This window comes from Emydura macquarii, unplaced genomic scaffold (assembly GCF_026122565.2).
Source record: "Emydura macquarii macquarii isolate MOO-44397 ecotype Brisbane River unplaced genomic scaffold, CSIRO-AGI_Emac_v2 contig_2768, whole genome shotgun sequence".
Lineage (NCBI taxonomy): Eukaryota > Metazoa > Chordata > Testudines > Chelidae > Emydura > Emydura macquarii.
In genome coordinates this window covers 50,650,963-50,677,235 of record NW_027132905.1, presented here as the reverse complement: position 1 = coordinate 50,677,235, position 26,273 = coordinate 50,650,963, and the positions used below count along the sequence as shown (strand labels likewise).

Here is a 26,273-nt window from a genome sequence, read left to right as displayed (position 1 = left end):
TCACACTTCCCAGTGCAGGGAAGATGCACCCTTCGTTTCCACTGGAGGCTGCTCTATGGACGTGCTGACTCCGCACACCTGCTGCACACGTTGACCACACCCACCCCTCAGAGGTGCGGTCCCTTGTCAGGATCATTGTCAGGACTGTGGGGTGGAGCGAGGAGAGGGAGGGTAGATGGAATTCAGGCTCACTGGCTTGGTCGGTTTTTGTTGCAGATCCCTTTGTGCTTCCTCCACAGATGACATGGACATGGGGCCCTGACGGGCAGGGAGCCGTGCTGCTAGTGAACTGTGACAGGGACAGCCCGGGCGCCCAGGATATGGACAGTGCTTACCAGTATGTGCGGTCCGCTGCAGGTACTCGCTGGGAACAGACCTCTGCTCCTGGGCCAAGCCTTAGACAGGTGCAGGGGGAAGTTTGAAGATGTGCCAGGCCAGACCAGAACTAGGTTCAGATTTTCATAGGCCACCCCAATGCAGCTGAAGTGACCGTCGGTGTGTGGGACAGTCCCTTGTCTCGTGTCTCCAGCCATGTCTTCTTATCTTTTATTGCGTGGAGAAAGGGGGATGGCCCCCTATGTCTCCCCTGCCCTCTGAGGGTTTATCTACACAAGGAAGTCCATGGGCCAGTTAGTGAGAAACAGGGTATGAATTTAAGTGCGGTAGCTATTCTGCAGTAACTCCCCATGTAGACACTCCTTTTCCTTCATGAAACACGTCTTTGTGCAGTTTAGTTTAATCCACTTTGGAAGTGTGCTGCCCTGATCTGCACAAAGGCACTTGTAATGTGGAATCAGCGGGTCCACACAGGAAGCTAGTCTGGAACAGCTATTTGCAACTGCTATTCTTCACTTACTTTGGGGGACCTTTCCCCCATGTAGACAAGCCCTTCAATGCTAATCTGTCTGGGAAAACAAAACTGAGGAGACAAACAGGAGCAGGAGTCTAATATCCTAACCTCACAGCTTCAAAAGAGGCTCCAATTTTCAATCTTTAACCCCGTCACTACAGAAGATTGACAGGTTCCCTTCCTCAGCAAAATTACCTCCCCATCCCCATCTCGCCTCTTACATCCTATCCTGTCCTTTGGTGGGTTGTGTCTGGGTTGGACACAAGGTAAGGGCTTATCATTTCTCTCTGCAGATCTATGGCACTATAAAAACAGCAGCAACAACACACATGCAAACGTGGCAGGCATACCATATAATCAGAGTTTCAAGGCTTGAGATTGAAAACCTTACCAGCTACTTGTCTTCACTTTCAAGGCCTTTCATAACATATTCCCCACAACCCGCCCCCATCATCTCTCATTCAGTAACAAGAGGTCAACTCCCACCTCTGATCAGCCCATGTTGCCAGCCTGCATTGTTAAATTTTCAAACCAGCACCTCCATGCTTTCTTCTTTCATCCCACCCCTCACACTTGAGAGAAGCTCCCCACAGACATCTGCAAAACTAACTCATTCTCCTGCTTCAAACCCTCCTTAAAACTCCCATCTGCCATGAAGCCAATAGATAGAGCCCTGTGTGGACACAAAATTTTTATCTGCATCCAATCCACAACAATGATCCAGGGATATAAAACGGATATCCGTGGATTTTCATGGCTCTACCCACGCAAAACATGACAGCAGGTAGGCTGCTGTGTGCTGAAACCACTGCCTGTCATGATGACCAGCGTTGTCTCATTGTTTCCTTGTATTCCCCCATCTTACAGTCTAAGAATGAGACTTAGACTGTAAGTTCTTTGGGCAGGGAGCGTTTCCTTATTCTGTGATTGTACAGTGCCTCACACAATGGAGTATGGGTCCATGACTGGGGTTTGTAGGTATTATGGTAATACAAATACTAGTGGCTAATGCCTATCCCTTCTCTTTCCAAGACCTTCAAGACATGTCACTTATGATCCTGAGAATCCAAGGCCCGGATGCCATCTTTGCTGCCTACAAGTTGGTTCTTCATGTTTCCGAGTCCGATGTGGATAAAGTGAGAGTTTTCCATGCCACTGGTGGGTATTTAGCCTTTCTATCTAGGGACTTGGGTGGCCCATCACCAGAATATCTGAGCAACTCACATATATTAATGAGTTTGGGTGGAATTTTCATGAGTGCCGAAATGAACTCGTCCTATGAAAGTCACTGGGATGCGGGTGGCTAAACAGAAGTAGGCGAATAACAGATTTTTTTTGATTTGCTGAAAATTTCTAAACAAAAAAAAAAAATATATTGGGGTCAAATGAAATGTCAAATTCAGCCCAAAATAAAAATTTCATTTCAATTTTGAACATTTTAAAACTTTAAAAAAAAACAAAAAACTTTGAAATAAAATGAAAGGAAAATTTCATAACACCAAGTCATCCTGAATTGGAAAACTGAAACGTTTCATTTTGAAAAATGTCCAAACAAAACATTTAGAGGGTTTGTTTTTGGCCAAAACCAATGGAGTGAAAATGGACACAAACTGGCAACGTGCTTCAGTGTCACCCAATCTGGATTTTTTTTGCTGGAAAAAAAATTGTCGAAAAACATCCCCCAATTCCACTCCTAAGTCGCTGTCCCACCATCTATCTCCAATGTCACCATGGGGCAGGAAAGTACCAACCCCAATGGAGGCGCTTAGAAATGAAGGACCAGCGTGGAAAAGGCTTTACATTGCCAACAGTCTGCCTCCTTGTGTGAATAACTGCCCAGCAGCTCAAGCAACGGGTTTAAATCTGGTCCCAGTGCCTTGCTCAGGGTCACACAAAGCGTCTGTGGCTATGTCTACACTCTGCACTAGGGGTGGGGCTGCCGGTTAGTGTAGACACACTTGGGCTAGCTCTCGCTGAGCTGGCATGCTAAAGATAGTAGCATAGCTGCACCAGCATGGTCATCTTAGGGTGACCAGATGTCCTGATTTTATAGGGATAATCCCGCACGGCTTTTTCTTATATAGGCACCCATTACCCTCCCTCCCACCTGTTCTGATTTTTCTCACTTGCTATTTGGCCACGCTAGTCTAGCTACCTTGAGCACAAACCCATAGGCACATACTTGGGGGCAGCAACCCCCTGCCGCCATGGCCGCACGACTATATTTCAAGCACACTAGCTCCGATGAGAGCTGGGGCAGAAGTATGTCTACGTGAGCTGAGAATCACACCCCTAGCTCAGAGAGCAGACATACCCTGGGGCAGAGCCAGAAACAGAATCCATGTCCCAGGAGCCTTTGCGACAGAGGAGGGAGGGTCTTTCAGCTGTCTCTGGAGGCCCAATGACCAGACAATATATCCGGAACATAACTCCACAGCTCTCAATGCTCAACATAATTCTACCTCTGGTTGCTCTGGCTTTGTAATCACGCTGATAATTTAGGCGTCTTGTGTCGTTTTACTTTCCTGGTCCTTCGATTCGTTGTTCCTGTACAATCTGAGGTCCTCCGATGTCCATGGTATTTCCTGTGCTATGAGCATCTCTGAATTCTCTTGCTTTAGCCATTTTAGAAGGTTGGGTTACAAGACAGTTAGGGTTATTTAAAGGAAAAAAAATGAATCATGCTTGGTTCAAAGAAGCCTTGTGAAATGTCAGAGGGCAAGACCTGCTTCTCACACCAGCTCGTCCCCACCGATGAACTGGGACTGACTTTCCATTAGGCATTTCACCTGGGGCAGGCCTGACTGACTACAGAGTCCACACAAAGATGAGCCAAGAAAACATGACTGGGCACTGCTCTGCCACATGGTTGCCACCCCACAAAATCATTATGCAAATCCGGTTTTGCATTACGGACTTCATAGGGTGGCACTGTGACCTAGGGGAACATACATGAGGCTGGTAGCCAGGATTGACCAAGTTCCAATCCAGGCATGGCCATGGACTCTCGGAGTGACCTTGGGCAAGACACTTAGATCAAAGCTGGGTACCTAGTTGGGCAAACAAGCACGTGCAGCACTCACTGAAAATGAAGCCACCGATTTAGGTGCCCAATTTTAGACACTCGCATTGGAAAATGTTGGCTCCAGGGTGTACCTCCCTGTTTGTAAAGGAATATTAACGGTATCCACTGGATAATGCAGGAGACACTGTTCTAGATCACTTTCTTCCCACCTTCCCCTGGCTGCCCCATCCATGTGTGTGTGTGTGTGTGTGTGAGAAGTGTCCCATTCACGCTGTGGTGTGTGTGTTTCTTTGTGCCCCAGGCAATGACTCACTTGCCCAGTACAAGCATGTGCTGGGGTTCAATAAACTCTCCTACGTAGTGGACCACGCCAGCAGACAAGAGAACACCTTCTACGTTGAGGGATTAATCTTCCCGGACGCTAACTTCTCAGGGCTGGTTTCCTTCAGTGTCACCCTGCTAGAAGTCTCCGATAAGGTAGGATACACTCTTGGACTATGGGCAATACAGAGAGATGCTTCCAGCTGCAGGACCTTTCATCCAGCAGAAGGACAATCCCATAGGTATGCAAGGATCAAGGACATCGCCACCATGGGGTTCCCCAGGCCAACATAGTCCCCTTTCCCCAGGAGGAGGGCTTCGGAAAGACTGAACGGCTCAGACAAATTAGAAACAATCCTGAATTTGAACTGCCTTCCAGCTCTCGCTGGGCCTTTCACTGCTGCTGAACTCGGGTTCCCAGAACCGAAGCTTCCGTTCAGTCGCTCAGAGAGGAACCTTCCCCTAGGAGCACATCAGGGAGCAGGTGAGCCAGACAACAGAATAAAGTCAATTAAAACAGCCTCTCCCAGATACCCCATGAGGTGTGCTGGCCTGGGACATCCATCCATCCAAATCTGGCACCCAGCAGAGTCTCCATGCGGGAAACCTTCAACATTCAAACTCTGGGTTCAGGCAGCTGCCCCCTCCTTACATCCAGAACAGGGGCAGGGGGAGTGCCATGGAAAGTGCCAAATTGTCTGTAAGAAAGTTATTGATTGGAGCGAGAGCAGGATTTAGGTGCTGTGGCGAGGGAGGCCTGTTCTGCCCCTCTGCAGGTCCTGCACCCTTTTCGGTTACGCTGGTGGTATGGCTGGGTGGGAGCAGTGGGGGAGGGAGGGGCCTGGTCCCACCCTCTACCCCAGGCCCCAACCCAGGACCCTGTGAGGAGTAGCCTCCAACTGCTTAGTCCGTAAGAGCTACTACCTTCCCTGGGTCACCTGTCCTGGGCCCCACTGCTCGTGGTCCAATCCTGGAACCAGGGCGAGGGGATTCCCCCCCCCTCACTGGGAGTCTCTCTGTCCCTGTGATCCTCCCCTGTTTGGGTAAGGTCACCCCACCTCAACTCCATTACTCAGTTGTCTGGGCGGCCGGGTCCTCCTTCAGGCCTCTCTGTGCCTATGACCCTTGGCCCTGCCCGGATGGGCTTCTCCTTAACTCCTGTGCCTTTTGTGTTGTGGTTGCAATCGCTCCAGCTTCTAGCATCATGTCATGTTGCTCCTCCTCCTCTTAATTCCCTTTCAGCTGCCCCCATCTACCTGACAGGGAGGCTTTTAACTGCTGGGGCAAGCTCCTTAATTGGCCTCAGCTGGTCTAATTGCCCTGGAGTAACCCCAGCTGGATCACCCAGGGAACAAGGATTTGTTGATCGTGGCGCTAATACAGATACCCTCCAACGCTCTCCTGTAGCCATCAGGTCTGGCCCTGTCACAGTGTGCCCAACTTTAGACACACTGGTGTCCACCCCTCTTTGTAAAGGAGCATTCACTGTATCCACTGGCTAACGCAGCAGACACATTTTGGTGCACACCATCTTCTTCCCACCTTCACCCGGCTGCCCCGACCACTCCTGTGCAGAGCTGACATCATAAGAGAAGTGGCAGCCAGGCATCTGACTACTGGTGCCCCCCCTCCCTCAGCTGCATACCTGCCGTTTAAGGGCATTTCTTGCCAGGAGCTCTCAGTCTTCTGCTCCGCTGGCTCTGCAGTTCAGCCTTTCCAAAGCCCTCCTGTCGCTGTGGCAGTGTCCCCTAGTGGGATGTAGCGCACCGTCCGTGGCAGGCCTGCCTGGGTTCTTCATCTGGTAGAGCCAGAATGGGGCTGTAGAACTGGGGCATCTGTCTAGAGGCTCGGCAATCTCGTACGTGAGTCCTGTTGTCCCTTCGGTGACCGGGCTTTGCTTTTGCTCAGCGCTCAGTGATTTTCGTCCCTTGTTGCCCGTAGAATGTGCCAGACACCCCAGTTTTCACAGACACTGTGGCCTTCCAGGTGTCCCCGTGGATAATGACGCCCAACACCCTGCAGCCTTTGGAGGTTTTTGTCTGCAGGTGAGAGTCATACGATTGCCAGCCAGGCTGTGGCATTTTAGTCACCAGTCTGCATTGAGGGTGGTGTGGCGTCGCGCTGCTTCTGTGGCTCTGAGGAGTGCGGAGGGAATGTGTGTAACACACTCACATGGTGGGTTACGCATCCCGGTACAATGGCCCATATGCAGGAGAACAGCCTTCTACTGCTAGCGACTAACAGACGTACTCCTTTAGTTCAAGTAGCACAGGTGTGCGCGCTGTGGAGCCAAAGGTTGCAGATTCAAACCATACTGGCGCCCCTGGGATGGTACAATCCGCTCCCCTCCCTGCATCCTGCCATCTCTGCTGTTTGTGGGGCAATTTGTGCTCTTGGGGATGCATTGAGGGGATAAGTCCCTGAGCTCCATGACAGCAGAAACTGGCACCCAGGGAGGATACTCTCTTCCCAACCCCCGCCCTCCTGCAAAATCTAGCCCCGTCTGCAGGGGAAGCTGCATTGCAGACTCCCCTGACTGCTCTCCAGGTGTGCTGGTCCAAATGTTGAAGAACCTGGACCGGCTGCCACTAGCGTCCATGGGAATGTTGCCATCGATTGAAATGGGAGGAGGATCGAGGTGTCCCATTTGTCGTGCTGCTGTTTTGCAAAGTTCACCCTTCGCACGGCAGCCAAGCTCGCTCACAACACGTAGCAAACTCAACAGAACAGCCAGGGCATCGTTTGCTGTCTGGCTGGATCCCTGTGACTCCCCCTCCCCATAACGAATTAACCCCTCTGCTCCCTTTAGTTCCCTCTTGTGACTCATTTTCCTTCCAGCATTGAGAGCGATTCAAACCCAAACGGGGACTTTCTGGAGGCTCTGAGTGCCCTGGTGAGGAAAGCCAACTGCAAGCTGACCGTCTGCCCTGAGGTTGAAAACCGGGGTGACCGCTGGATTCAGGTAATAACATATGGCTCTTTCCTGGCCCTTCTCAGTAGATCCTAAAGCACTTTATCATCATCGCCATTCTACAGAGGGGGAAGCTGAGGCACGGGGAGGCAAAGTGATTTGCCCAAGCTCACCCAACAGGCCACGATCGAGCTGGGAACAGGCCCCAGGTCTCTAGCCACTAGACCAGACTGCCACTCACAGAGCAGGGCGTCACTATGTCACCACTGCTTCCTCAGAAACCAAACCAAGCCAACCGGGATTCGGATTCTTATCTGGGGATGGACTCAAATAAATCAGAACCGGTGGCATTCATCGGTAGGTGACGTTTGGATCAGGGCTTGGATACTACCACGATAAGGACGCTACAAATGACACCAGACAGGTAGCTGGACCTTGCCCACCACTCCTTTGCTGCCTCAGGAATGATTCTCTCAGTGGCATTACCGCAGGCATCATTTTCCACGTACTGGGGGAGAAAAGGAAACCAGGCCCTCTAGAATCGTGTGGGGTCCATTAACGCAGCCTGAAGGGGAAGGACTAGGGTTTATAGGCCCTGTGGGAACAGCACATATTAAGGATGGCATTGAAAGAGGAGAGAGAAACGTTTGGTGTAGACAAACGTAAGCCAGTGGTGAGTGGGTGTGCTACGTTCCCCTCTGGGCCAATCCATGGGGGACATGAGTTGTTGCAACCCCTAGCTATAGTGCCCTGGTGTGCAAGCTCACGTTCTAGCAGTTCCTGCTTTTGGCTCTGGGGATCTGCAGTTCAAGCCACGGTGGGTCCACTCAGAGGGCAGGCATCTTGCAAACACCCCCCACCCCCCATGCATGCTCAGCCCACAGCACCCGTTCCTGCTGTTCAGTGACTGACGTCGCTACTGCTGTAAGAGTTCCTCTCCGCTTTCTCCCCACAACAGGACGAGATAGAGTTTGGCTACATACAGGCTCCCCACAAGACGTTCCCCGTGGTCTTCGACTCGCCCAGGGACAGAGGCCTGCGGGATTTTCCTTTTCGAAGGATTCTGGTTTGTAAATATTTACTTAAATGGCCGAGAGCAGATTCTCCCCGGGTTGGTCCCGATACTGGGACCGCTCGGCTTTTTCAAGCCTCTGGAAACTCACCACCCTGGAGAGGGGATGTTGCTCATTTGGGGTCTGCTTGTGGGGCTTCTTCTGACTTTGGTCAGTTTCCTCGTTGGGTGTGTAAAATGTGCAGGTCAGAAGCTCTACATGCAGAAGTGACACTCGGCACACATTGATTACAGCACACCGCGGATAAGCGATTCGCATCCATTAAAGGACCACCTCAGGAAAAAAAACCTGCTTGCAATAGATGGGTCAGATAGTCAAACACAGGGCACCGTTCTCCTCTTGCTTACCTCCATTGTACAGGGCCACAACCCCACTGGCTTCAATGGAATCCCTCCCGGCTTAGCTTCTAGTGTCCCCGTTTGAGGTCAGAAGCTGGAGGACGGAGTCACTTGTGTTTTACATCTGGCTTCATTCCCTGGGGGGCCTGAATGTACAGACTCAGCCAGAAAATTTGGCCTGGCTGGCAGCTTCTACATGATGCCAGCCATCAATCACTGTGTCTGTCCCCCCAACCCTGCTGCATCGGCTATTGATTGGGAAAGAAATCTCTGCATTGCTGCAACGGAACGATCCTCCAGAACTAGAGAGCCAAGGGATAAAGCAGGAGTTAATACAAACAGCACTTCACTGAACACAAGAGCAAGCCAAAGTTAGAAGCAGAAATCATCCGCAGAGTTGCTTTGCTCTTTCCTTTTGCAGTTACGTTACAAAAAGCAGCAGCTGGGCCACGCTTACCTTAGGGGGATATTTTTGTGCACGTTCTGCGCTGCCTGCAGACCCAGGCACACGAGCAAAGACCGTACTAACTTTCTAAGGCATGTGATGGGAGAAAGGGGGTCGTGACTACTGATCTTTATACCTTTACCTCCCACAGCACCAGGAACACAGCTCTGCAGCCTCCCATTGAAACAAATGGGGCCCTGTCAGACATTTACGTGGTTTGGTCTTATATTCTTGGCTGTTGCCTTTGAGTGCTCATGAGTGGCTGGTGCTGTGAGCTTCATATTCTGTCCCCACCTGGGGACGCTAAGGGGGCCACTTGTTTTGATGGCTAAAACAAAAACACATTTAAAAAAAAAAAAGTAGGGGGAGGAGATCCTAGAAAAGAATAGTTGGAGGGGGGTTGATTGGCTGAAACTAAAAAAGGGGTCGAGTCAAGGAACTGTGATCTCCAACAGCTAGGAAAATCAAGCCAAGGAAAGTGTTAGTTCAGATTAGAGCAGGTGGGAAGTGTGGGATGTACCCAGCTAGGCACATTTTCTTTTTCTTTTCTTTTTTGGTGTGGAGAATAAACTATTTGCTGTCTTTCATGAAGATGATAAACAGTCATTGGGGCAACGAAAGAGTGAGACTGGCTCTGATGCCTGGTGCTTAGGGCACTTATATAGGATGAAAGAGACTCACATTTAGATCCCTGTTCTGATGACTTATTTAATTAGTTATAGAAAGTGGAACAGCATCAATGGGGCGGGCGAGGAGGGGGCGAGAGAAAGAAAAACAAAACCTTCCATAGGCTCCACCATGTCTCGATGGCTAGGGTCCTCTCTTGCAAACCAGAGTTCAAATCTCTTCTCTCCAGCAGGCAGGCAGAGCAGGGCATTGAATCCAAGTTTCCCACGTTCTGGGCGTGTGCCCACCTGTGGAGCTGAAAGTTACAAGGAAACAATCTCCTCTGTGTGTTTTGTGAATCTCGTTCTCTTTGGCTTTGGTTAAATGCTCAAAATCTAAATGAAAATTTGAGTCAGGTCACAGGAAATGTGGTGTTCAACCCTGCTCAACACGGTTTGACTTTTTGATTCACCAAAAATTCTGGAAAACTTCACTTTCAGTTCAGCCTGAAACAACTCCTTTTTTCAGGGTTTTTTTTTTTTTTTAATTTTTCAATTTTTTTTTGGATTTGCCAGTGAACCACAAAATCCATTTTCTGCCCAGCTGTACCCATAAACCTTTCTAGGTGGTGTAGTCACCAGAGGGAGTCAGAGAGCAATGCTGTACCCATGTGAGTTACACTAGCCCAGCTGTTTTTCTTGTTATTGCTTTTTGTTGCCTTACACACCTCCCCAGCTGGGAACAAAAGTCAAGAACATCTGGGAACGGCTTGGGAATGTTCTGCCCTGTCAGGGAGATGCCAAAGCGTGTCCATCTAGATCTACTGTTATTTGGTTTCGCAAAGGAGTTTGAATGTGTTTTTGGGGTGAGGAACTATTGGTTGAAAGAAACAGCACCCCATGCTGGCAGGGGTTAGGAGAGAAGGGGATTACCTTGATTGGAGGGCCAGCTGCTCTGCTCTTCCAGATCCACAGTCTGAGTAAGTATCATTTTAAATGGGCAGGTCATGTCTTCAGGATATGCTCCAACAGCAGTTCCCCGGGTGCAGGTAGGATTGCAAGTCATCACAGCACTTAACAGTGTGTCTAACTGGAAGGTGCTTTGTGTTATTCTCTTCCCCAAAAGGGCCCTGATTTTGGTTATGTGAGCCAAGAACCTCACACAGGACATGTCTCCAGCCTTGACTCCTTTGGGAATTTGGATGTCAGCCCGCCGGTGACTGTCAAAGGGAAGGAATACCCTCTGGGAAGGATCCTCATTGGAAGCAGCTTCCCCAGGTGAGAAAGGAGCATGATCTGGGACTTTTAAGCCTCCTAAATTCCAGTCTCGGTGTGAGATAGGATTAAAGATGCAGCTAGGAGAATAAAGGAGCAATGGGGAAAGCTCCTGAGTGGGGAGATGGAGGGGAAATTTGCAGATGTAGATAGGTTCATAGCTCACTACTAGATGCCTGCAGTGGTGCGACCTTCCTCTGTCGCTAAGACTGTCAGCTAGCTGCTGAATTGCGGAGTGAGCCTTGAAAATGCCAGAGAGAATTTTCCAAGTTCCTGCTGCTATCTGCCACTTCAGTTGCTTCAAGTCTTTACTCATTAACATGGAAGAGGTTTTTTTAAACCTCATTCATATGCAGTGTATGAGGCCCATTCTGCACAGAGATGTTAATGAAGTCAGAGGGATTTACCCCACCTCCATATGATGCTTCTAAAAGACAAAGGCTTTATCATGCAGTGGGATGGGATGGGCAACAAGATCACACCCTGCTGTTCCTATCTGGATACCAGAGTTACACGGCTCCTGTTATCAGAGCATCTGAGCACCTCAGTCTTTGATGTATTTATCCTCACAACGGCCCTGGGAGACAGGGCCATAGCATGGCCCCATTTTATAGAAGGAGAACTGAGGCACAGAATCATAGTCTATTAGGGTTGGAAGGGACCTTAGGAGGTCATCTAGTCCAACCCCCTGCTCAAAGCAAGACCAACCCCAACTAAATCATCCAGCCAGGGCTTTGTCAAGCCTTAAAAAACTCTAAGGATGGAGATTCCACCACCTCCCTAGGTAATCCATTCCAGTGTTTCACCACTCGCCTAGGGAAAAAGGTTTTCCTAATATCTAACCTAGATCTCCGCCATTGCTCCTTGTTCTGTCATCTGCCACCACTGAGAACAGCCTAGCTCCATCCTCCCTGGAACCTTCCTTCAGGTAATTGAAGGCCGCTATCAAATTCCCCCTCATTCTTCTCTTCTGCAGACTAAACAAGCCCAGTTCCCTCAGCCTCTCCTCATATGTCACGTGCTCCAGCCCCCTAGTCATTTTTGTTGCCCTCCGCTGGACTCTCTCCAATTTGTCCACATCCTTTTTGTAATGGGGGGCCCAAAACTGGACACAATACTCCAGATGTGGCCTCACCAATGCCAAATAGAGGGGAATAATCACTTCCCTCAATCTGATGGCAATGCTCCTACTAATGCAGCCCAATATGCTATTAGCCTTCTTGGCAATAAGGGCACCCTGTCGATTCATATCCAGCTTCTTGACCACTGTGACCCCCAGGTCCTTCTCTGCAGAACTGCTGCCTAGCCATTCGGTCCCCAGTCTGTAGCTGTGCATGGGATTCTTCTGTCCTAAGTGCAGGACTCTGCACTTGTCCTTGTTGAACCTCGTCAGATTTCTTTTGGCCCAATCCTCCAATTTGTATAGGACATTCTGCATCCTATCCCTACTCTCCAGCATATCTACCACTCCCCCCAGCTTAGTGTCATCTGTAAACTTGCTGAGAGTGCATCCACCCCATCCTCCAGATCATTAATGAAGATATTGAACAAAACTGGCCCCAGGACCGACCCCTGGGGCGCGTGCTTCCTCATTGGCCAGTGTTGCCCCTCATTTCAAGGGAGCGCACTTCAATGGCCTTCAAGGCTCTCCGAACAATGTATGTTTGATCACTCAGCCTTAGGTGCTAGCCATCCTCAGAGCTAGCAGACTTGACGACATGTTGATAGAACATGGCAGCAGCAGGGGAAGAACCTAATCGAATCCTACTGAACAAAGGGCCAGCAGCCCTGCCTTACAGGAATAGGAAGTCTCCTGCAGAACTCTGATTTAACAAGCTCCTGAGGGCATGTTTGCTCAAGGAAGTGTGTCTCCAAGTACCACCTACAGGTGTTCTGTCCAAGGAAGCAAGTCCAGGCTCATCTCCTCCCCTTCACTGTTATCAGCCTGCGGAGCAAGGTAATATGCTTAACCTGCGGGCTGCTGGCAAGAAGCAGCATCAATGGAGGAAGAAGTAATTCTACTTTCTATGGACGGAGAATGGGATCCGTGCACGCCAACCTAGGAGACACCTATCGTCCCACAAAGAAAGCTTTCTGCTTCGATTCTGGGCTTTGAATGAAGCTGAGCCGAGCACAGCAAAGGCCGCTGGGAAACTCTCAGCAAGCTGGCAGCTCCGCAGTACCACTAGATCTTGGTGACAGGGTCAGGACCAGGGACTGGAAGAACAACTCTGCTTATTACTGCTCAAGAGTTCACCAGTCATGGTGTTCGGTCTTGCTAAAGGAAGGACCAGCTTGGAAGTCTGATTTTTAATATCCCCCCCTCTTAGAGTTGGAGCTGACCTCAGTGATTTTAGAATGGCTTAAACCAAAACCACTGATCTGGACGCTGCCAAACTGGAGTATGGGGAAATCTGGATCTGAGTTCTGCAGCTTGGGCCCATTTCCCAGTTCTAGCAATGGAAATATTATTGATCTGCAACCCTCCCTTGCTCTGAGTCGCACTTACCTGAAGAGTTGTGTTGATCGGAGTGGGACTGTGCGAATGGAGAAGCGCTACTCTTTGGGTTCAGGGTTGTGGGATTTAGTCCTACATTTCCCATGTAATACAAAGTCATTAGAACCGCACTGTGCATGTCAAACCACTAGAGATCAAAGCTAAAATGTAGAATTTATGGGCCTGATTCCTCATTGCCTTGCACCCCATGCAGTCACCATGTGCCCCAGTGGAGAGTGAGCACAAACTGCTACCATTCGGATTCTACACCCATTGTGCACTGGTGGAAATGACCCCACGAGCTGCAGGGCAAGGGAGAGTCAGGCCCTGGGTTTTCAGAAAAGGTTAAATGACTGGAGTAAGTGGAGACCAGTTTGCTCCGCTCTGGAAGCCTGGTGACCTGAAGTCAGCAGCTGCACCGGGCAGCCAGTGCTAGGCAGTTCAGCTAGCACAAGAGAGCCGGGATGTGCTCTGTGCAATAAAGAACCCTTCCTTACAAAGGAGTCCATTCATTGAGATAAACATCCTCCCCCGTATGAAGCTGGCGTGGTGTTTTCATGGGAAATTCAATGAAATAGCATTAAAAGAACAAACTCAAACAGGCCTTTAAAAAGATTAAACAAAGGCATTGTCTCAAAACAACAGGGCATTTGCTATTTTTATCAAGACAAAGTTACAATGGAGGATTGGGCGTCGGGACTCCTGGGTGCTAGCTGCAGCTTCTTAAGCAATTCTTTTAACCGAACCAGGGTCTCGGTTTCCCCATGCACACAGCGAGTATATGTACCCATTCTAGTGGCATGCTGTGAGACTTAATATTTTCACAGTCCAATCTTCTGATGGATGCTATGTAACAGCAATACTTCGCCCTTATGAAGCACTAGACAAATTCTGATTTAATCCCCACAAAAACTAATTAAATTGAGCATTTTTTATGATGAGGAAACTGAACCAAAGTGGGCCTACAAGCCACAGATGGCTCTGTATTATGACCAGGATTTTGGACAGTTCAGGTTTAGATGTACAGAATCTATTATTATCAAAGAACTTTAGGTTAAAACCCCATTTTACATCAGAGGGGAGGGGAGAGAAAGCTACTAGAAACTAATTTTCCCAAGGATTTCAGATCACTAAGTCCGTCTTCTCACAACAATGCAATCTGGCCATATCAAAGAGTTAAGAGCAATGCCTTCAGGATAAAGGGCCCAAGTCAGCAAGTCTTAAAACAGCAGAACTCCAACTGATGTCAGGAAGTCGTATGGTCTAGAGCAGTGATGCTCAGACCTCAGTGGTTCAGGAGCCAAATTAGCAATCAACATGACCCAAAAGAACCACATCTGTGTGAACTCGTTTCATTTACTGTAGTGCTATTCATACTTAAACAGTCTGACAGGGGAAATATTGCGTTTTTACATATATTTCTTATCAACTACAACTGGGTAATAACATAGTAAAAGCAGCCTGATTGGTTAATAATTAAATCACCCAGTGTTTTAATATCGTGTGCTGCAAAGAACGACAGGAGACGCATTAAAGGGCCACTTGTGGCTCATGAACCTCAGTCTGAGTATCACTGGTCTAGAGGTCTAGCCTCAGTCTGAGAATCACTGGTCTAGAGGATAGCGCACTCGACAAGAACTCAGGAGAGCTGTACCTTAATTCCGGCTCAGCTGCTAGGTGACCTTTGGCAAGTCACTGTCTCCTTCCCCTGCCTCTGTGCCTCAGTTCCCCCATCTGTAAAATGGGCATGACACTCACCTCCTTTCTAGAGTGCTTTGCGGTCTACTGGTGAAAGGTCTGCTATGAGAGCGAGGGATTATTGTTATTATTTTGGGATCAACTAAGGTTTAAGTGGCCCTTTTCAGAGGGGTGAACTTCCTCACAAGTGATCCCAGTTCCATGGGTCAGTGAGGGTTAGATTCTGCACCACTGAGCCCTGTGGGGGTTTTGCCCTTGCCTTCAATGGAAACAGGATCTGTTTAAATGGATACTGCCATTTCTTTCTTTCTTTCTTTCTCTCTCACCATGGCTCTTCGTAATTTTTTTGAGCCTTAAAAATAGAGCGGGCTGGTTGTCCACCACTGATTTTTTCAGTGGAAATTGCTGTTCCTGCACAACTGAAATATCCCCAGGGGAAAAATCAAAACAAGATATTGCGCTGCATGTTGGCTAGACAGAAGTGAAAATATCTTGGTGTGTGGAATTGAAATGAACCAGCGTGAATTCACTGGGCAAAGGAAACTGGCAGGGCACCGGGGCTCAAGACATGGGCAAGTCAGTGGATCAAGAGGTACACCAGTCATCCGTTCTGGTGGCGGTAGCTCAGACGCTACGCTGCCCATTATATTGCAATAGACCTGCAGAGCGCTCTGTGGCCGTGGGGGGCGAGGATTTCTCCCCATGCCTCCAGTCCATCAGTTTAGTGCTCGGCCTGGCGACTCAAGGGAGCTGCTGAGCTCAGGATATGGCCCTCTGACCCCTCAGCAGCTCTGCTAACACTCTTTGGGGAAGTAGTGTTAATGTCATTAAATATTTTGTTTAAATTCTTATTATACCAACTCCTATGTTCTCCCTCCCATCTGAGTTACCAGGTCGGGCGGCAGGAGGATGACAAAGGCCACCAGGGACTTTCTCTATGCCCAGAAGGTGCAGCCCCCCCTGGAGCTCTACTCCGACTGGCTGGCTGTGGGTCACGTCGATGAATTCCTGAGCTTTGTCCCAGCCCCTGATAGGAAGGTACCACTGACCGGGTGATGTTTCTAACCAGCCCTTCCTCCCTTCCACTAAGGGTTGGCGCTTGGACAGCATTCTTCATCTGCAGATCTGGAAGCAATTTACAGAGGTTGGGGAGCATTCCTCTCATCTGACTGATGGGGAAAAGGCAGAGGGGAGGGGAAAGTGACTTGCTCAAGGTCAAACGGTGAGTCAGTGGCAGAGCTGAGAATAGAAAATGCATCTCCCAGCTCCCAGTTTGGTGCCCTAACCACTAGACTGTACTGCCTTCTTTTAGAAGGGGAGAAGTCACCAAATACATGTCTATAATGTAGACACTCTTGCAGCAACTTAGCCTGTAGCCTTGTGATTCATGTATATGAGCCACAGGGATGTACTTTTGACTGTGTTCCTGTTATGTTGGGTTTGCATAATCTTCTCCACACATACTTTGAATTCCTCTAGTGCATTTCATTGGAGACTCTCGATGCTCTCTGTAAACACCAAGTCCCACAACCCCTCTCTTAGGATGCGAAAATAGTATCGCCATTTTACAGATTAGGAAAACTGAGGAAGTGACTTGCTGAGATGACACACAGACCTACCTCAAGGGATGGCGTCATGTAATATTAGTATTAATAATAATAATAATAATAATATATTTAAAAGAAAGTCTCTATGCCTCTGTTACCTGGTTCTCTTTTGGACCTTATACAGTTCCAAGATCATTGTTGCAACCTGATTCTGCCATCACCCCGCTTAGCAGACCCAGCCTGGTTACCCTTCTGATTACAAATGCAGATTTTCAGTGACAGTTGCCTTTCATTTTTCTCACGCTTCCGTGGGGAAAAAGCTTCTGAGTCCCTGAAATTCCACCATATCTCATCATTTGAGGGGAAAAAAAGAAAGAAAAAGAAAGAAACCCCATGAAATGAAGAGGAATGTTCCAAGACGTTTTGGTCAGATGCCCATGGTTTTAATTGTAACAATACCAACCTTCTCATGGGGGTGGTGTTATGCATATTTCAGTAATGCTGAGACCCCCCCCACACACTGTAAATGGAGACTTGCTGCAGACACACAAAGTGACAGAAAGCCCCTGCCCCAAATCATTTGCCATCTAGATAAGGCAGGTGGAGCAGAACAGTCCCAGAGTGAGGGAGTGACTTGTCCAAAAATCACCCAGAGCTGGGACTAGAACCCATCTCTCCTGAGTCCCAGGCCACTGCCTGGACGTACTATACCACACAGGCTCCCGGGGGTGGAGCAGAGAGGGTGTCTTTTTTGCCCCTGTTTCCCCATTGATGCTTCAAGTGGTTCAGCTCCACCAGTGAGAGCAACAGTGGGCCCTCTTGTGTAGACAGGATTCCAGTCGCTGTTGATGTTCTCACCATGCTCAGAGCAGGTCTGTGTGACGCAATGCTTCAAGTGCCGGTGAACGCCAGTTCCCCTTGCACCGTTGTGTCACAAGTGAGGCTGACCCAGTGGTAGCAGAGATGGGACATTTCCGAGGAAGAAGTCTAACGTAGACAAGGCCAGACACTGACTGACTCTCTCCGTTAAGGGTTTCCGGCTGCTCTTGGCTAGCCCCAACGCCTGCTACAAGCTGTTCACGGAGAAACAAAGGGAGGGTCATGGTAACGCTGCCCAATTTGCTGGTGAGTGGCGGGGTCAGGATGCCGTTGGCACTCAGAGAGGCCGTCTGGCGGTTCTTCCTTGCTGTATTCCTTTCCTCACAGGGCTGGAGGACGTGAAGACCATAACAATAGACGACATGCTGGCTGACGAGACCCTGAGGAAAGACAATGAATATGTGCAGGTAGGAGTGGGAAAGAGGGAATGCCTGAAAAGGCCCCAGTAATACCGAATGCAACACACTAGACGTCCTATGGCTCCCACCTTACTGGAGGAGCATGCATTCCCCCGCAGCTTGCACAGATCAGCTGATGGGCTTTGTACCAGAGTCATCCTGAGGGTGAGGTGTGGGTGAAGGTCATGAATTCCATCAGGTGCCGAGGGTCAGGTCTCCATCCTGAGCAATGCCACGTTTCTGCATTTCACTGGATCCAAAACAACCCAGGGACATGTTCTCATGCCTCCTGAGCGATGGCAGCTCGGATTAGCTTCAGCTGGAACTGTGGGCATCAGCACCTCCGGAAACTGAGCCCCGGACCTCTTCTAGGTCTATTAAATAGAACAAACATGAAGCTGTTCCTAAAGACGCAGCTTCACAAAAAAACGCCACAAGGCTCTTCAGAATAGGGAATATCATTCGTCAGAGTCCAAAACCTCAGAAGCCTCTTCACCATCATCACGGCACACCCCCAAAAGGATGCAGCCTCCTTGCAGATCAAGACCACCCCGGTCGATCTCTAGCTAAGTCCTAAAGACATTCGGGCTGGACGATCAGATTACGTCCATCTTCTCAAATTAACCTCCACATTGCCCACCTCCTCTACCGAAAGGCCACATAGGCAACATTTCTGAGGGAGGGAATCTTTTCTAGCAAAGCAAGGAGAGATTTCTAGTGGAAAGCAAGTTACAACCTTAAATGCTATACCACTGCTCCCTAACAGGTGCTGAAGAGAAGGGAGAGCACTGAGGGAACAACACGGGAAAGACCAGCTGCAATGGAGCATTGGTTTAAAGTATCTAATGATTCAAAAGCAGCGGAGAACATGGTATCTAGGTGTTGGGGGACCATTCAGGTGGGGCCCCAAGGAGGATGGAGGAGAACTAGGAGCGCCCAGGTCTCGATCCAAAGCTCACTGATATCAGCGGTAATCTTTCCATTGAACACAACGGGCTTTCTATCAGGTTCCTCAGGAAGTTGCCATGTTGGGTCCAGTTGCTTCAAGCTGATGACAGGGATGGACTGTACAGGCATTCCTGGCAACATCTAGAAGGGGCAGAATGTTTGCCCTGGGACTAAGGAGGGGAGGGGACATGAACTTATCCCAGGAAACCTCCTCCTCAGACAAACTCCTTCGTGCTGGTCTCTGCAAATCACCAGCAGCAGAAATGCTGTGCGTTAGCTCCACTCCTCCCAAGACGACCGTAGTCACCTCCCGCCTCTCCAAAACTTCCTTTCCCCAGAGCTGCGTTGACTGGAATCGCCACACCCTTAAAGAGGAGCTGGGACTGACTGAGCAAGACATCATTGATATCCCTCAGTTGTTCATGTTGAGCGAATCTCAAGCGGACGCTTTCTTCCCAAACATGGTGAGGAGACAGTCTTGCTCATGCAGTTGCTTCTCTGGTCTACCCTGTCCTCTGCATTGCACCTCAGATTCCTATTCCCCACTGTGCTTCTTCCCTCCATGCTCTCAGTCTTTAGCCTCCATAATTTCCCTCTCTTCCCTGCAGTTCTCCTTCTCTCTGGTGACCTCACTACCGGAACCTGTTCCGCTTCCATGCTGTTGGAGAATGGGACTCAGACAGGAAGCGAGACATCCCCACTAAATGCAGGAAGGATGAGAGCAGAGCTGAGCAAATGACAGATTTTTTGGTTTTGTGGTGATTTAGAAAAGTCAGGGGGAAAAATCGTTTTGGGTCGGATTGAAAAGAAAATTATCGACCTTTTCAGCGAAGAGTTGGAAAAAAAAAACCGTTTGAGGGGTTGAAGGAAACGTTTTGTTCCACTCGAAACGTTTCATTTTGGTTTGGATCAGTTTTCAGCTTTTGAAAAATGCAATTTAAAAATAAAACAAAAGGAAATTTCAAAGCAAAAAGTTGTTTCAGAATGAAAAATGGAAAAATTCCCTTGAGAAAAAGGCACAATGAAAAGTTTTGATTTAGAGGGAATTTAAACATTTTTTTTTAAATGAACAATTCTGTGAAGTCAACACAAACATTGTTTGTCACTGAATCTGCATTGTTTTCTTTTAAAAAAAAGTTTTGGTTGACTATTTAGCCCAGCTCTAGCCAAGAGGATAGGACCCAAGCAGTGGATACATGTAAAACACGTAATCGAAGCCTTCGTAGGACCATGTCTGGCGGTTGTGTGTTCCACAGTCCATCTATCCCTTTTCTCCTGGCTGCAGGTGAACATGCTCGTCTTGGGGAAACACCTGGGCATCCCGAAGCCCTTTGGGCCCATCATCGATGGGCAGTGCTGCCTGGAGAAAAACGTCCGCTCCCTGCTGGAGCCGCTGGGCCTGATCTGCACCTTCATCAATGACTTTTTCTCCTACCACACCCTATCAGGGGAGGTCCACTGCGGCACCAACGTCCGCAGGAAACCCTTCTCCTTCAAGTGGTGGAACATGATCCCCTGAGCAGAGGGGGTGAAACCCCAACCGGCTTCTCAGCGCTTTTCCCAAACAAGGGAACATGGGACCAGGTTGATGCTCATGGACTCGGGATGAAGGCCTTGGAATCTGCCAACCTAAGAAGTTTTGTAAATAAAGAGACCATCCAAGGAAGCCCTAGATTTTACTAACCCTAAGCTAGAAGCTCTTTCTCGCATGCCTGTCCTTCATTGCTCTGACACTCATGCTCCTGCTACTGCAATTAGCACTCAGGTGCTCATTAGAGATGCATGCCAATCACAGCTGCACATGCTGGTACATAACACACAGCTGCATGGCTCAATTGCTACTTTGCATTTTAATATCCACCACCAAACTCAGAACCTTCAATGGATCCTGCTTCACAGCTTAGTATTTTAGCCACAAGCCTGGTCCTCCCACCCTCCAACTGCCTACCTTTGAATTGGGGGCGACCTCCTGACATTCCAGTATTATGGTCATCTATGAGGGGGGCCCAACGAGGTTACTGGGAAGGCATTTGGGAGCCATGTCTCTTATTACCAGCTCTGCCAGTGACCTGCTGTTTGATCAGGGGCAGGTCACTTCCTCTCTCTGTGCCCCTCTGTAATATATTTCCCCTCCTTCATAAGGTGCTTTGAGATCCAGGGCTGAAAAGCCCAATGGTCTTGCAAAGTATTATTTTAAATACATATATCCTGAGAGCCAAGGAGAAAATGTCTTTTCTCTTAACTTCCCTGGCAGGGCAGTGATTTATAACTGTCAGAAAATCCCATTAAACGTTTGCACTGCTTCTGGTGTGGTGTTGCAGGAGGACTGCGTAGGGCAATACAGCACGTGACGGTGCAGTTGAGATGTGGGCATTTCAGCTTGCTTCCAGGGCTTTCTCCACCTGTCTCGTATATCCCAGGTATTCTTCCATGTGGAATTTTGGATGCTGTAAATTGTTGACAAGAGCTAATTTATTCATTACTAATGTGCCTTCAGTGTATTTGCACGTTATCTACACCCAGCATGATCAATAGGATTTGAACTCAAGGCCTTCAGTTCCAGTCACAACCCTGTGCCATTTGAACCACAGTGTAAGCTCCAGCAGCTGGTAGCGGTAGGAAGTTGTTATTGTGAGGCTTTGGGGGTTCACCCAGACCAGTAAGGGATTGTGTCACCATCTGCCCTGTAACCCGGGGTGCCTCTGTGCTGCGTTGCTTTGGGTCAGAGCCCTGACACCAGCAGCCTGCTCACCGCACAGTGGTCTCACCCTGGCTTCTACCAGCCTGGTTCCTCCTGGCCGGGTGACCCCCAATCGCCCTTCCAGTCCCGAGTCTCCCCAAAACCGTCTCCCCTGCAGAGTCCAGTCCCCCTGCCTGGACCCACACAACAGTTCTCAAGTTCGCTGCCTTCAAAGAGAGAGAGCCCAGCCTGTTAGTTTGGCTGAGGACTTGCACGTCAGTCGAACGCACAGCACTGAGTTGGTTTTGTAATAAAACAAAAATAAGTTTATTAACACAGAACACAGGCGTAAGGGATCACGAGCCCGCATGAAAGAGATAGGAAAGGCTACAAACAAAACACGCTTTCCAGGGACTAGAACTGCGCAAGTTACAGTCTTTGCATAAGCTGGTGCCTCACCTACATCGTTACCAGCATCCCTAGGCGACCCAACTCTGATCAGCACAAGAGGTGCTGCACCCCATCGTCCCCTCAGTGATGCAGGACAAAATGGCCTTTGCCTCCGCTTATATCTGCCCAAAGTTCAGATGTTGCTTTGAATTTTAATAGCCAGTCACAGCTGCTAGTTTTCCTCCACCACAAAACTCAGCTGCCCCTGTTTCAAGATGCAGGAAGGCTTCATGGGCGGGTGGGGTGGGGGGGAATGTACCATCTCCATCCCCCCTCGAGAGTGGTAGCCGTGTGAGTCTGCTTTTAGCAAAACAGCGAGAGTTCTGTGGACCTCTATGCAGCCGACAGAGCGGGTTTCTGCCCACAAAACTTATGCCCAAATAAATGCGTTAGTCTTTAAGGTGACACAGAACTCTCGCTGTTTTAAGACACAGTGAAACCTGTGAAACAACATTCCTTTGTCTAGGACAGGCTGGGGTTAGGCCCTGTCCGTCAAATGCATTGGAGGAACGTATTTCCAGCCCGTCTCCCTAATTTTATCTACACCGCCCATGCATATGCACTGATGACGAGCGTGTTACCGGTTTGCATAGGACACCTCACATGGTACCTTTCAAATTAAGGTTATGACAACAGTGAGTTACGCAATGAGCATGTCAGGCCTGATGACAGTTCTGGGGCGCTGGGCCATCTGACAGTTGTGCTCCCTGAGTCACGGCTATCCTCTAGGTTGCTGATCCACAAGAGAGGAACACAATGCACCTAGGCAGTGGCTGCATGCGTGCGCCCCCCGTGTCGGTGCCGTCCCAGCTCCGCGCAGGTAACCGAGAGGGCACTCACGATCGAATGAATCGACGCGATCACGGAGCCGTTGAGCAACGAAGGCACCCGGCCAGCTTTATGGCAGCTGAAGCATGATGAGAAGCGACCTATGACTCACAAGCACACTTCAGATCCGAGTGCTCCGTTACAATGGACCGGCACAACTTAACGGCGGGACTTTCCATTATCCCCTGGGCTGGACAGCGTGGTTCCCTCTGACACTGTTACAGACAAGTTTCGTTCTGCCCTGTTGAGGCAGGTAGTCGCCACCCTCTTGGCGTTGTCTGATACCACCCCTTCCCTTGCACTGGAGAGTTCGGGCAACACAGCTCCATTTATCATATTAAAAGACATTTCTATCCATTAAAGTGTCATTTCAGGGGGTCCTTGTTATCTCTGTGGTGTTAGGATGTCCTGCTACCTGCTGTCTCTGATATGTATTTTTAGACTTTAGCAATGTTTTGGAAAGACCTGTGTTTGCAGTCTCAGCTTTCTTCTTGCCAGCTTCTGTGAGGTCGTGCGTTCACCGCCTGACGCCTGCTAACTTGGCTTTATAACAGGCTTGACCATTCTTTACGCCTTGGCCTGTGATGCTGGGCTTCAGGCCTCATGCTCTGTCTCTACTACAAGCAGCGTGACACGTATTTCAAAAGCTCTCTGCAGAAGAGCCACACTCCCTTAGATTCAGAGAGCGCTCAAGGGATTAGTCCCCTCTGTTCGGCACTGGTGAGGCCTCATTTGGAGTACTGTGTCCAGTTTTGGGACCCCACTACAGGAAGGATGTGGACAAATTGGAGAGAGTCCAGAGGAGGGCAATGAAAATGATTTGAAGGCTGGAGCACAAGACTGATAAGAGGCTGAGGGAACTAGGCGTGTTTAGTCTGCAGAAGAGAAGAATGAGGGGGGATTTGATAGCAGCCTTCAACTACCTGAAGGGGGTTCCAGGGAGGATGGAGCTAGGCTGTTCTCCGTGGTGGCAGATGACAGAACTAGGAGCAATGTCTCAAGTTGCAGTGGGGGAGGTCTCGCTTGGATATTACGAAAATCTTTTTCCCTAGGAGGGGGGTGAAGCGCTGGAATGGGTTACCTAGGGAGGGGGTGGAATCTCCATCCTTAGAGTTTTTTAAGGCCCGGCTTGACAAAGCCCTGGCTGGGATGGTTTAGTCGGGGTTGGCCCTGCTTTGAGCAGGGAGTGGGACTAGACACCTCCCGAGGTCCGTCCTACCCTCATCTTCTAGGATTCTATGCTGCAAGGGAGGAAGTGAAAATGGATATCTTGTGACTGGCTGCTGGGGAACAGCGCTCATTTAACAGCATGATCCGGCAGGGTATTAGATAGCTTCCACTCCCACTGCACCGGGCCTGAACGCGTGGATGCATCATGTGGTTCAAGCCATTTCACTGCCTTTATTAAATCATCTCCCTTTCTAGGCAGCATCAGGAGGGAGATCTCTTGCTCCCTGACAGTGACTGGTCAGCTCTTAGCACCAGTATGCCGGGGGCAGAATTGCAACCCTGATCATTGTACAAGTCAATTGCTTCCATCTCCTTTCCCCTGGAGAACGAGGCGCTGCTGCTTTAACGATCCTTGTTGGTCCTGGATGAAATCCTGTATGCAGGGCCTTTCAGAACCCCTGGAATGTGGGCATCAGTTTCCTGGTGAAAAAATGGCTACCATTTCCAGGAAACTCTTTGGGGGGTGACACCCCACTTAGCCTTTCCAGGTTAGCTATCCAGTGGAGTTGCTTTAGATTAGCTGCTGGGTTTGTACCCTCTGCCCTTCCGTTTGGACAAACCAGTTGGCAGGACAAAAACGTCAGGCCTTGATTCTGCCAGAGGATGTGCTAGGGCAGGTCCCAGCAGACACTGGTCCCCATTGCAGGATGAGCGGGTCTTAGAGAACTGAGCCAAGATTGGGAGACCCTTGACAAACTGGCTGAGCTTGAACGTGGCGTACCAGCTCTGAGCCTGAGATCACGCTATGGGTACACGTTTCAAAAGCACCTAAGTCCTATTTTCAAAAGCGACTTATGCACTTGGGCCTGGATCTCAGAGATATTTAGGCCCTTCGCCCAAGTCCCATTAACCTACAGCGAGACTTGGGTCCTATTTTCAAAATTCGTCTTGGGCACTTAGGAGCCCAAGACATTTTGGTGCATTTGAAAATTGTATCCGACATGCATTCGCTCTCCATAGCCCACATCCAGGCTTCTGCATCTCAAATGCAGCTGCTATCAAAGGCGATGCAAGGGTCTTTTGGTTTAGGCAGCGTGCTAAGCTCTCCTGATGTTCACTGTTTGAAACTGGAAAGCATCATTAAAGCCAGCAATTCAGCTAGTCATAATTAATTGCTGTTGGGGTTATTTTGCCAGGGATCAACCACCGTTGTGAGGCAATAACTTTGGCCAAGGTCACTCCCCAACAATAAAAGTATAAAACAAAGAAGTTGGAATCTGAGACTCTCTTTTAGTTCCTTACAAATTGAGTCACTTGCTTTGCCCCCCCACCCCCCCCCAAAAAAAACCCACCGTAAACAAGACATTCCTGTATCACACACACGCATATAGATAGCACTGCAAATTTACATGGCGCTTTATGAACGTGGATAAGGCACGTTCCCTATCCTGAAGAATTTACAATTTAATTAAGACAAAGGCAAGAAAAAAACCAAGCAACACCGCCCTGAATCTGAAATCTCAAGTGCATGAAAGATGAGGAACAGTGGCCAGCCTAATGGACTGAGCAACGCCCCAGGAATCCTTTGTTCTAATCAGTGCTTAAAGTGGTCTGGAAAAAGGGTGTGTGTGTGGGGGGGTGTGTGTGTCTATCACCTCTGCCTTCATATCAAGCCTGTCCCCTTGCATCAATTGTGTCCCCAGTCCAGCACCACTTCTCCTCCTGCAGCTTCAGGGTTTTTTTTCACCCCCCTCCCAGGTCTGTGGGTCTCTGCAGTGGAGCCCCCCCTGCCCCTTTCCAGGCTGGGTGTTGCAAGGAAGCAGTGGGCTGGGTGGGGGCAGAGGGGCTGGAGAGCAGAAAGAATGGAGAGAGAGAGAGCGAGAGCTCTGCGTGCTGCCTGCAGAAGTTCCGATTGGCTGGTCTGCCCCGGGAGGCAGGCAAGTGGGGAAAGTGGCCAATGGGAGGGTTTTCTCTCCCTCTCCTCCCCGCCCAGGGGCACTAAAAGTGTGTGCACCACCCAGCGCTGATGCAGGATCAGTGGCACAGGAGTCAGAGGCCCGTGCTCCCTGGGGGGGCTGTGACTGAGGGGATGTGAGGAGTGGCGTGGGCGGAGCAGCGCACTGGCTTTCATGAAGTTCCATCTTTTTTTTTGCTTCACCGGCATTCAGAGTCTCTCTTTGTGGCTGAAACACTTGGCACCGCTCAAAAATCAAGGGGCTCAGACTGGGCGCCCAAAATTAGTAGGCACTTGTGAAAATGCAGGCCTAACCCTCTGTGTGCCTCAGTTTCTCCATCTGTAAAACAGGGATAACGGCTCTCCCTCAGCTATCTCCCA

The 26,273-nt window shown here is 49.4% G+C and overlaps 1 protein-coding gene across 1 annotated transcript in view; it reads left to right on the top strand.

The window, feature by feature from the left end:
* The window catches only part of LOC137165610 (protein-arginine deiminase type-1-like), a 30,951-nt gene extending 10,481 nt beyond the window's left edge, over positions 1-20,470 (top strand). The window contains 12 exon segments of the mRNA XM_067566922.1: positions 240-357; positions 1,883-2,008; positions 4,177-4,339; positions 6,131-6,241; positions 7,035-7,158; positions 8,066-8,173; positions 10,695-10,846; positions 15,932-16,076; positions 17,617-17,710; positions 17,792-17,871; positions 19,149-19,274; positions 20,096-20,470. Of these exon segments, the coding sequence (XP_067423023.1) occupies positions 240-357; positions 1,883-2,008; positions 4,177-4,339; positions 6,131-6,241; positions 7,035-7,158; positions 8,066-8,173; positions 10,695-10,846; positions 15,932-16,076; positions 17,617-17,710; positions 17,792-17,871; positions 19,149-19,274; positions 20,096-20,329 (1,581 nt within the window). The 3' untranslated portion in view covers positions 20,330-20,470.
* Positions 20,471-26,273: the final 5,803 nt, after the last annotated feature.